This window comes from Ranitomeya imitator, chromosome 1 (genome assembly GCF_032444005.1).
Source record: "Ranitomeya imitator isolate aRanImi1 chromosome 1, aRanImi1.pri, whole genome shotgun sequence".
Lineage (NCBI taxonomy): Eukaryota > Metazoa > Chordata > Amphibia > Anura > Dendrobatidae > Ranitomeya > Ranitomeya imitator.
This window is the reverse complement of record NC_091282.1, coordinates 658,129,102-658,141,364: the sequence shown is the minus strand read 5'-3', so window position 1 is coordinate 658,141,364 and position 12,263 is coordinate 658,129,102. Positions and strand designations below refer to the sequence as shown.

The 12,263-nt window shown below is 43.3% G+C and overlaps 1 protein-coding gene across 1 annotated transcript in view; it reads right to left on the bottom strand.

The window, feature by feature from the left end:
- Nucleotides 1-12,263, bottom strand: part of ITGA10 (integrin subunit alpha 10) — a 49,777-nt gene that overhangs the window by 28,167 nt on the left and 9,347 nt on the right. The window contains exons 7-19 of the mRNA XM_069728784.1: nt 11,647-11,795; nt 6,525-6,675; nt 6,283-6,448; nt 6,042-6,115; nt 5,827-5,971; nt 5,523-5,671; nt 5,285-5,428; nt 3,940-4,143; nt 3,725-3,855; nt 3,011-3,177; nt 2,782-2,924; nt 1,803-1,913; nt 1,639-1,724 (exon numbers count right to left, since the gene is read on the bottom strand). Coding sequence (XP_069584885.1) covers nt 1,639-1,724; nt 1,803-1,913; nt 2,782-2,924; nt 3,011-3,177; nt 3,725-3,855; nt 3,940-4,143; nt 5,285-5,428; nt 5,523-5,671; nt 5,827-5,971; nt 6,042-6,115; nt 6,283-6,448; nt 6,525-6,675; nt 11,647-11,795 — 1,820 coding nt within the window. The remainder of the gene's footprint in view (nt 1-1,638; nt 1,725-1,802; nt 1,914-2,781; nt 2,925-3,010; nt 3,178-3,724; nt 3,856-3,939; nt 4,144-5,284; nt 5,429-5,522; nt 5,672-5,826; nt 5,972-6,041; nt 6,116-6,282; nt 6,449-6,524; nt 6,676-11,646; nt 11,796-12,263) is intronic.

Sequence of the window (12,263 nt, the reverse complement as noted above, 5' to 3'; positions counted from 1 at the left end):
CAGAAAAGCTAAACGAAAGCCATCATTAAAGCTATGTGCACACGTCCGGAATTGCTGTGGAAATTTCCTTGGCAATTCTGGAACTCCCTGCCGTGGGAAAAATGCATGCGGAATTGGCATGCATTTTCCCGCTAAACACTAGCGTTTTACAAGCGTAATTAGCTTGCAGAATGCTAGCGTTTTCCAAGCGATCTGTAGCATTGCTTGGAAAATTTGACTGACAGGTTGGTCACACTTGTTGTGAAAAAAACGCGAAAAATCCGGAACGTGAGCACACAGCCTAACAGCTAAACAGAAAAAAACAAGGTTACAATGGGCTAAGGAAAAGCAATTGTGGACTGTGGATGACTGGATGAAAGTCATATTCAGTGATGAATCGCGAATCTGCATTGGGCAAGGTGATGATGCTGGAACTTTTGTTTGGCGCCGTTCCAATGAGATTTATAATGATGACTACCTGAAGAGAACATGCAAATTTCCACAGTAATTGATGATATGGGGCTGCATGTCAGGTAAAGGCAGTGGGGAGATGGCTGTCATTACATCTTCAATAAATGTACAAGTTTATGTTAATATTTTGGACACTTTTCTTATCCCATCAATTGAAGGGATGTTTGGGGATGATTAAATCATTTTTCAAGATGATAATGCATCCTGCCATGGAGAAAAAAATGTTAAAACATTCCTTGAAAAAAGACACATAAGGTTAATGTCATGGCCTGCAAATAGTCCGGATCTCAATCTAATTGAAAATCTTTGGTGGAAGTTGAAGAAAATGGTCCATGACAAGGCTCCAACCTGCAAAGCTGATCTGGAAACAGCAATCAGAGAAAGTTGGAGCCAGATTGATGAAAAGTAGTGTTTGACACTCATTGAGTCCATGCCTCAGAGACTGCAAGCTGTTATAAAAGCCAGAGGTGGTGCAACAAAATACTAGTGATGTGTTGGAGTGTTTTTTTGTGTGTTTGCTTTTCATGATTCCATAATTTTTTCCTCAGAATTGAGTGACTCTATAATTTTTCCCCTATGCTTGGTTAAAAAAGTAACCATTACTGACTACCACATTTTTTGTTCCTGATTTCTTTTAGTGTTTCTTAAAGCCAGGAAGTTGCCATTTGAAATGATTTTAGTTTTGTGCCATGTCTGTGATCTGCTTTTTTTTCTACAAAATTAAACAACTGAATGAACATCCTCCAAGGCCGGTGATTTCATAATTTTTGCCAGGGGTTGTAGTACAGGGTGGGCTAGAGTCAGTTAGGGACAGCCATCGTTGAGCAGGGGCGCCATTTCGGTCATCCAAGGTGCCAACCTCATCAGCAAGGCAGTATCAGCCCTAGGTGTTTTGACTTGCAGGCGTTTGGGTTTTGCCTGGGACACATCTAGATTTTCTGGTAGGACACCTGGGTACAAGATATCCATCCATATCAGCAATCTTTAGGTATACCATGTTTAAGATCTATTCTTTATATTACCCAATTTTGCACCAAATTTATTAAGTGTTTTTTAACAATTTTCAATAAAGTTAAATTTCTAAGGAGTATATATATTCACTCTCCAATCAAACCCTTGTACACCAAACACACTAGAAACCAAAACCCTGCTGTCCCCAGAACCTGATGTTATCAGGCAGTGGCTCACCGGGTGCCTTTGATGTCCATATGAGCTCGGAGGGACAAGTCGGTGATACACTCGTTATCATCACCGCAGTCCTTGAAGAACGGAACCTATAGAAAAAGGGAAAGAAGAACTTTAGAGAACATTTTAGGTTTCTCTCAGGGAAGGTTCTAGGTAATAGAGCTCACCAATTTTTTCACAGAAGTAGGACAGCGGTCATCAAGAACAGGACTAGACTCTGTGTCGCTCAGATTGAAGCGGAGGTGGACACTGACGGGTCTCAGATAGTCGACAGTATCCTGAGCAAGAGAATAGGAGTTGGTATATACTGATGATTGGACAATTTAAAGGGGAACTTCACCATCATCTTCAGGAGTTGTAGTTAACAGTGCAGCACAAAGCCAAGTGGAAGCTTTCAGCAAGGCTCCCCCAAAGATATGTCAAAGCTGAGAACCAAATACCAAAAATACGAGAAAAACCTCTAAATCTACAAACTGTCCCATGATGCCCAAAATGTCACCTTCTGCCATACCGAGGGAGCAGATTACTGTACTTTAGCTGGTGACCTGTCCCTCTAGAGTCATTACGTATGTCATATGAATTCAGTCAGGTATTCTGTGGCTCTGGAGACTTTTAGAAGTCTCTCAGACCCCTTGGGTCAGAACAACCATCAAGGTGACCTATCACTTAAGGTGCCCTACAAGAACCGACATTGGGCGGCAATAATTTGATGATTTTGACCCATAGACTGGTTGAAGACCCTTGAATCTCAATGGGGGCTGCTAGATATTCCCATAACATCAGTTTTCTGAGGAACGTAGTTCCACCAAGGAACATCCATACAGATTACTTTTTACATCTCAACCAAGCAACCAGCACCTCGTTGAGGGTCAAGAACCCCAAAACTGCTGCCTAAAAGTGAGTTTGTAGCTTGGCTAATAGCCCTAATCATGTTTGACAAGACTTTAATGGGTCAGACCTATATGTGGCACTATACAGATAGGACAGCTAATTTGGATACAATAATTCCCTACAACAGTTGAATCTCCATAAGGAGAGCCAGTATTCTCCGAGAGTCAAGTCAATTCTTCTGAAGAGTCGCTCGCCAAGGTCAATATGGCCTACAATAAAATCCTCATCCTCGGTTCAGCCACTCCTGACACTCACAATGACGTGGAATCCGATGCTCATACAGGTCACTTTCCCCGTTGTCATTCGAACTCGTTTGCTTAGGAGTTTTTGGAAGTTGTCATCGAATACGGCACGAGGGGTGACCTTCCGATCATCTAGAGACAAGTTGGAATGGAGTCCTGCGAAAATGATAGAAGATTCCTGATAATCATTACGGGGTGATTCAACAGGCGATTGTTTTTGGTTAGGACCGTTAGTTACTGACCAAATCGGCTGTCCCATTTCCCGGGGGATTTGGAGTTGACGGAGAAGCAGATGGTGATGTTCAGGCAGACAGACTCCTTGCCTTGTCTTTTGCAGTTCTTCTGGAGAAGGTTGATCGAGGTTGGGGTTACCTGCAATGTGGCATTCACTCGAACAATGCTGCGAGACCTGGGCATGGAGAGGCAAGCATAGTAATCCATATTTTGCAACATTGTTGAAGGGTCTTTATAGGACTCAGGAGATCATGGGGCTAATTCCCACTTGCATAGTCATGACCTGTTGTTAAGTGCCAAAATCTCCCCATCTTTGACACACCACTCAAAGATCCCACCCCATCTCTGATCCACCACCCCAAAGTAACACCTCATACCGTATCTGACTCACCACTCAAACATTTCACCTCATTTCCAACCCACCACCCAAAAATGCCACTCCATCTCTGACACACCACCAAAACATACCACCTCATGTCCAACCCACCACCAAAAGATATCAACCCCTCTCTGACACAATCCAAAAATGACAATCCTTCTACTACTCACCACTCAAACATCCCACCTTATCTCCAACCCACCACCCAAAAATATCACCTGATCTGAAAGCAACCACCCAAAAATATCAACCCATCTCTGATTTGTCATCCAAACATGCCAATCCATCTCTGACTCACCACCCTAAAATGCCACTCCACCTACGACCCATCACCCATCCATACCTCAACATGACGACTGCTCCTTGGCTGCCGATGGTCAAGTCCCCCAATCCATCACCATCCAGGTCCATCTGAGCGCTCACGCTGCGACCAAAATACGTGAGTCCGTGATGGAAAGAGACAGAGTCTATTCTCTGACGACATAAGAGGATTCCTATTATCTCTCATTAAACAAGGGTTCACTTATTTTCATCTGCCCTATTTTTTCTAACCTGTACCTGTTTATAAGCTGGTAGGATGGTGTTGCGGTACCCATGGTAGATATACACTGCCCCTCGGTGGTTATCCTCCAGAGGTGCCCCAATAACTACATCGTTGAAGCCATCATGGTTCAGATCCGGTGTGCTCGCCATGGAGTAGCCGAAGCGGGAGTCTTGGACTTTGCGGTCCAAGTTCAATGTGCCATTCTGGGTTAGGAGAACCTATGACGGAAATAATGACTCAACCTGAAGAAGAATGAGATACTCTGCCCAGTGGATGCTAAGGGTCCCTGTGAGGCCGGGGTCATATTAGCGTATGGCATCCGATGCAAGAGTATCGGATGCGATATGCTAATGACTCTTGGCTCCTGCTCTGCTGTGAGCGGGAGCCGAGTGTCATGCTACTGTGCTCTGAGCCTCTCGCACAGAGAGGATCGGAGCACAGCGGCAGAGGAGGCGGAGAAACTAATTTCTCCATCTGCTCCTCTGCCGGCGTCGGCGTATGTCGCACAGCACTCGGATGATATCCAAGTGATGTGCGCTGTGTCACTCGCACCCATAGACTTATATGTGTGCGAGTGAGCCAAGACTTGGACGAGTCTCGGTGCATATCGCAGCATGCTGTGATTGTTCTCACATGCCAATTCAGCATGAGAAAATAATCGCAGATGTGATCTGCCCCATAAATTAACATTGGTCAGAGTGCTATGCGATGTTTTCTCGCATAGCACTTGTCCGTGTTATATGCTAGTGTGACCCCGGCCTACGGGTGAGGTGACCACGGCGGACAATCCTAAGAGGGACTCTTCATACTCTGATCTTATACTAACCCATATGATTAAGTCCAAGAAGGCGACACCATGACCAATATCTGGGATGATCAAGTCTTACAGTGGTGTGCCCTCTCCTTTTTCTTTACTTCCTTTACATGGTTCACCTCTTTATTTTGGCTTTACCTCCTCCACCTTTTGAGCATCCTCATTTTAGCCTTACCTCTTCCACATGGTGCGCCCTTTCATTTTGGGTTTGCCTCCTCCACCAGGTGTGCCGCCTTATTTTGGCTTTACCTCCTCCACCTTTTGCGGCTCCTCATTATAGCCTTACCTCCTCCACCTGGCGCGCCCCTATTTTGGCTTTATTTCTTTCATCAGGTGTGCCCCCTTATTTTTGCTTTTCCTTCTCTACCTGGTGTTCTGCATTATTTTGGCTTCACCTCCTCCACCTGTGGCGCCTCCTAATTCTGGCTTTGCCTCTTCCACCAAGTGTGCCCCTCTCATTTTGGCTTTACCTCTTTTACCTGTTGTGCCCCCTCATTTTTTACTTTACTTCCTAAATCTAGTGCCCCCCTTTATTTTGGCCTTACCTGCCCCACCCGGTAGATATAAACACGTCCTGTTTCTTTATTATGGTGCCCCAGGAACATTGGGGCGGCCACCAGTAGGACATCGGTAATCCCATCCTTGTTAACGTCTACTGGGCACACCTCACTGCCAAAATAGGAGCCGATCTGTGGGGAAAAATATGGCGGAGAGGATCATGTATGAGAGGCATCCTCCCTGGTAGATACCCACTAACATTAGCATAAAAACATCACTCCTCACCTGTTCCCCCACTAAAGCCTGAGAGATGGTTATGTCACCTGTCCTGGACATCTCAAACAGAATGACCTTCCCCTTGTGCTTGAATCTGGGGGCCCCAGCTATATACATTGTCTTCCCGCTGCGCAAGGTTATGGAAGAAACAGTGTAACCTGTAGATAAGAGAATATTGCAATTTTTCTTTACAAACAGCGCCCCGTGTGCTCAGGTCATATGTGGTATTGCAACTTAGCTAAATTTATTTCAATGGAGATTTTTAGGAATAGTATCAGTTAGGCACGTGTAGTCGTGCACAATGCCAGATTACCTAAGTAGGCAGCGTGTTTCTTCATTTTCACTGGAAATTCCTTCTCGAAGGCCGATCGCGGGGGCATGATTCGACTGTTTCGGGTCTCCTTTAGAACTGCTCCATCCCAGTCATAAGCACCGACCGTGCCAAACAAGATGCCATCCTGTGGAGACCAAGAAGCCACATGAAAAGAATTCATACCACCTCAGCCGTGCCGTGACGCTGCTCCTCACCTCCAGGATGTGAATGGAGAATCCGACTTGAGACATCTCTAGTTCGAAAGAACTTTCATTCAGCTCGTGAGTCGCTGCAGAGAAGGTCCAAGAGGAGAGGGTCAAATTCTGAGGAGCATCTGATCCCCCCATAAAGGCTCCCCAGCACCCACTGTACGCCTACAACAGAATCCTGCCCTAGAATAGTCCACAAACTAAGAGATGATGCATCGCCCTCTGGTGGATAGAAATGGTACTGCACCTTCCAGACTGAAAATCCTGTCTCCCAGCGCATCCACAATGTCGTTGAGCGCAGCCTCATCGGTGACGTTGAAGAAATACTTGTCATCCGGGTCGCTGGCGATGTATTTAATTTCATTGATGAAGGATTCAGGGTCCTGCTGTTTTCTCATGTAGCTACCCAGCACCTGAGGGGTTATTGAGGGAAGAGTCAGTGTAAACTCACGACCCTGATCGTGGAGGTCCATCACACGTTGATCGTACCGCAATAGCATAGCGGGTTATATCACGCTTCTCACACTCCGCCAAGGCGAGCGGCAGCTCATCGCCATCATGTGACTCGCCATCTGTTACCACGATGAGGAGTCGATTGGCGCCTTCCCTTCCCCCACGCTCAGGACGGAAAGCTTCAGAGCTAAAAGGACGAGAGGGTGTATGAGAACATGTGACACGATATGACCAAGTTATACCAGCTGTACATATATAATTATATACAGAAGATGCCCAGGTTATACCAGCTGTACATATATAATTATATACAGGAGATGCCTGGGTTATACCAGCTGTATATGTATAATTATATGCAAGAGATACCCACTCTGCCTCTGACACTGCGGGTGCACGATGACGTCATCGTGCACTCACTGTGTGCCAGACAGTGCAGCCGCACTGTTTTTTACTATAACAGTGAGTACTGGACTGTGGGGCCATTCTCAAGGGGGGGAGATATGGGCTGTGCTATATACTATGTGGGCTGTGCTATGTACTATGCGGGCTTTGCTATATACTATGCGGGCTTTGCTATATACTATGCGGGCTGTGCTATATACTATGTGGGCTGTGGTATATACTATGGGGGCTGTGCTATATACTATGCGGGCTGTGCTATATACTATGCGGGCTGTGCTATATACTATGGGGGCTGTTATATACTATGCGGGCTGTGTTATATACTATGCGAACTGTGCTATATACTATGCAGGCTGTGTTATATACTATTGGGGGGTATATTATATGCTATGGGGGAGGCTGTGTTATATACTATGGGGGTATAATATATTCTATGGGGGAGGCTGTGTTATATACTATGTGGCTGTGTTATATACTATGGGGGTACATTATATTCTATGGGGGAGGCTGTGTTATATACTATGGGGGTATATTATATTCTATGGGGATGCTGTGTTATATACTATGGGGGGTATATTATATTCTATGGGGGAGGCTGTGTTATATACTATGTGGCTGTATTATATACTATGGGGGGTACATTATACATTATATTCTATGGGGGAGGCTGTGTTATATACTATGGGGGGTACATTATATTCTATGTGGGAGGCTGTGTTATATACTATGGGGGGTACATTATATTCTATGGGGGAGGCTATGTTATATACTATGGGGGGCTGCATTATATTCTATGGGGGGGGCTACATTATATACTATGGGGAGGTGGGCTGTATTGTATTCTATGGGGGCTACATTATATTCTATGGGGGGCTGTATTAGATTTTATGAGGGAGGATTGCATCATACTCTTTGATGGGGTTACATTATATTCTATGGGGAGGTGGGCTGTTCGGGGCTACATTATATTCTAAGGGGGGCTGTATTATATTTATATTCTATGAGGGTTGATTGCATCATACTCTATGAGGGGCTACATTATACTATATGAGGGGGGCTTTATTATATTCTATGGGGGGTTACATTATACTCTGGGGAGGTTGCATTATATTCTGTGGGGTGACTGCATTATGCTCTATGGGGTGCTGCATTATACTATATGTGGGCTGCATTAAACTGTATCGAGGACTATGGGGAATACATTATACCATATGAAGAACTATTGGCTGCATTATACTATGGGAACTGAATTGTACTACTTGGATGACTATGGCGGTGCATTATACTATATGGAGCACTATGAGGAAAGTATTATACTATGTGAAGGACTGAGCAGTGTATTTTAATATATGAAGGACAATGAGGAGTGTATTATACTATATGGAGGACTATGGGAAGTAATGGGAAGTGTATAATACTATATGGAGGACTGAGGAGTGCATTATATGATATGGAGGACTATGGGGCATATTATATTATATGGAGGACTATGGGGTGTGCATTTTACAATATGGAGGACTGTGGTGCACATTATAATATATGGAGGACTATGGGATGTATTATACTAAACAAGCAAAATGCTGCCTATTCATCGAGTGATTGGATTGTTTATGCCGGAATAAAAATCCTTGTTCTCAGCAGCACATCGCCGGTGTAAACTGTTGATGTGCTGCTGATAACATGATACTGTATGGTGATCTGTTAGTGATCTATTAGTGATGTTTCTGTTCCCTTCATTCTTTCTCAGACGGTGGAAAGAGGCCAGGAAACAAGCGTCCAATGACTGCAATATTGTCGATCAAACTCATTTAGTGGCCTGAACTCAGCACATGTAAATACAACCGAAATGCTTCTGTGTGATGTGCAATATGTTAGCATTTGTGGCCCCATTTTAAATTTTGCCTATGGCCCCACTTTGCCTAAAACTAGCCCTGTATACTGGGGATGCCCAGCTTATACCAGCTGTGCATATTTCATTATATACAGGAGATCCCCAGGTTATACCAGCTGTACATATATAATTATATACAGGCGATACCCAGGTTATACCAGCTGTACATATATAATTATATACAGGGAATGCCCAGGTTATATCAGCTGTACATATATAATTATATACAGGAGATACCCAGGTTATACCAGCTGTACATATATAATTATATACAGGCGATACCCAAGTTATACCAGCTGTGCATATATAATTATATACAGGAGATTCCCAGGTTACATCAGCTGCACATATATAATTATATACAGGAGATCCCCAGGTTATACCAGCTGTACATATATAATTATATACAGGAGATACCCAGGTTATACCAGCTGTACATATATAATTATATACAGGAGATGCCCAGGTTATACCAGCTGTACATATATAATTATATACAGGAGATATCCAGGTTATACCAGCTGTACATATATAATTATATACAGGAGATGTCCAGGTTATACCAGCTGTACATATATAATTATATACAGGGGATGCCCAGGTTATACCAGCTGTACATATATAATTATATACAGGAGATATCCAGGTTATACCAGCTGTACATATATAATTATATACAGGAGATATCCAGGTTATTCCAGCTGTACATATATAATTATATACAGGAGATGTCCAGGTTATACCAGCTGTACATATATAATTATATACAGGGGATGCCCAGGTTATACCAGCTGTACATATATAATTATATACAGGAGATATCCAGGTTATACCAGCTGTACATATATAATTATATACAGGAGATGTCCAGGTTATACCAGCTGTACATATATAATTATATACAGGGGATGCCCAGGTTATACCAGCTGTACATATATAATTATATACAGGAGATATCCAGGTTATACCAGCTGTACATATATAATTATATACAGGAGATATCCAGGTTATTCCAGCTGTACATATATAATTATATACAGGAGATGTCCAGGTTATACCAGCTGTACATATATAATTATATACAGGGGATGCCCAGGTTATACCAGCTGTACATATATAATTATATACAGGAGATATCCAGGTTATACCAGCTGTACATATATAATTATATACAGGAGATATCCAGGTTATTCCAGCTGTACATATATAATTATATACAGGGGATGCCCAGGTTATACCAGCTGTACATATATAATTATATACAGGAGATACCCAGGTTATACCAGCTGTGCATATATAATTATATACAGGAGATTCCCAGGTTACACCAGCTGTACATATATAAAACGTATTCATACTCTGTGAACTTTTCCTCAACGTTTCACGCTAAGGGATTTTCTGTGATATTAACACTAAGTTCCAAGTAATTGTAAAGTAAATAATATTATTATATTAAATATTTTTAAAATACAAATCTGACAATTGTGCTGTGCTTTTGTATTCAACCCTCTGTACTATAATTCCCCTTAATAAAATCTTTAGTGACAATTTCCTCCAGAAGTCACAAAATTAGAAAATTGAGTCCACCGGTATGTGACTTCTTTTCAGTATCACTGCAGCTGCTCTGTGAAGGCCTCAGAAGTGTGAGAACATTAGGGATCAAACAGCATCATGAAAACCAAGGAACACACTAGACAGGTCAGTGATAAAGTTGTGGAGAAAAGTAAAGCAGGGTTAGGTTGTAAAAAAAATAGCCCAAGCTCTCAACCTCCCACAGAGCACAGTTCAAATCCATCATCCAAAAACGGAAGGAGTACAACTGCAAACCTACCAAGATATGGCATCCACCTATACTAGCATGGAGAGCACTAGAAGAGCAACCAAAAGGCCCATGGTCACTCTAGAGGAGCTGCAGAGATTCACAGCTCGAGGGAGAATCTGTCCACTGAACAACTATTAGACCATGTTCACACGTTCAGTGTTTTGTCAGTTTTTTACATCAGTCGGTGTAAGTCAAAACCAGAAGTGGAACAATCAGAGTGAAAGTATAATAGAAACACGTCACCACATCTGTATTTATCACCCAATCCTGGTTTTGGCTTACAAATACTCATGTAAAATTCTGACCAAATGCTGATAGTGTGACCGTCTCTTTAGTTGTATACTCCACAAATTAGGCCTCTATGGAAGAGTGGTAAGAACAAGCCATTTTTGAAAGCCATAAGAAGTCCCGTTTGGAGCCTGTAAAAAGCCAAGTAGGAGACGCAGCGAGCATGTGGAAGAAGGTACTCTGGTTGTATGAGACCAAAGTAGAACTTTTTGGGTTAAATGCAAAACTACACAACAATGCAAATCACCCTGAAAACACCATCCCCACTGTCACACATGGTGGTGGCAGCATCATGCTATGGAGAGGCTTTTCTTCAGCAGTGGCAGGGAAGCTGGTCAGAGTTGATGGGAAGATGGATGGATCTCAATACAGGGTCATGATGGAGAAAAACCTGCTAGAGGCTGCAAAAGACTTAAGACTGGGCATAGGTTCACCTTCCAGCTGGACAGTGACCCTAAACATCCTTCCAGAGCTACAATGGATCATCAAAGCACATTCCTGTGTGTGAGCGGCCCAGTCATAGTCTATACCTAAATCCCATTGAGAATCTGTGGAAAGATGTGAAAATTGCTGATCACAGGCTCCATCCAAACTCACTGAGCAAGAGTGAGTGTGGAAAGAAGGGGCACAAATGTCATGTCAAAGTGAAAAAATGTGGAAAAGTTCACGGGGCATGAATACTTTTGCTAGGCTCAGTATATCACTATAGAGGGTATTTGCCAGTTATCCTGGTTCTGGATTGGTTTCGGACATACCAGGCCTTGTGAATGGCAAATGCAGTGCGGGTCGCTCTTCCTTCCTGGCGACTGATGTTCTTTGCCGCTTCCACCACTTCTGTTGAGGTGGCGTAATCCTTCAGGGACCATTCGTGGACTGCGATCTCTCCGTACTGCAGAACCCCTACCTGTAAGAGAATAGTCTATGAACATAGCTGTAGTCATCCCCCCACATCCTCTGCCCTTGTGCCCGTAGATCAGATTTCGATGCCCAGGGTGAGATTTTGGATGACTCGTGCACAAATTGTGTTTATGATTTGTGTGGCTAATTAATGTGCAGCGATCAGCGTCTGGGGCGGAATGGAAACCACACAGGAAGCGCTGACCTTGGGGAGACGGAAATCTGTAGTCACAGACATGTATACTGTGATATTTACTATTCTAGGGGGTCCACATTTAAAGGGGCAGTGCAGAAAGAAAATCTATATGCACGCTGTAATGAATTAGGGTGTGTAGCATGAAACAAGCTCCTTACGATACTCAGACAAATATTTGGAATTGAGTCCTCAGTGGTTGATACCTTTTAATGGCTAACTGAGAAGATGGTAACAAATTACAAGCTTTGGAGACTACTCGGGTCTCTTCATCAGGCGTTG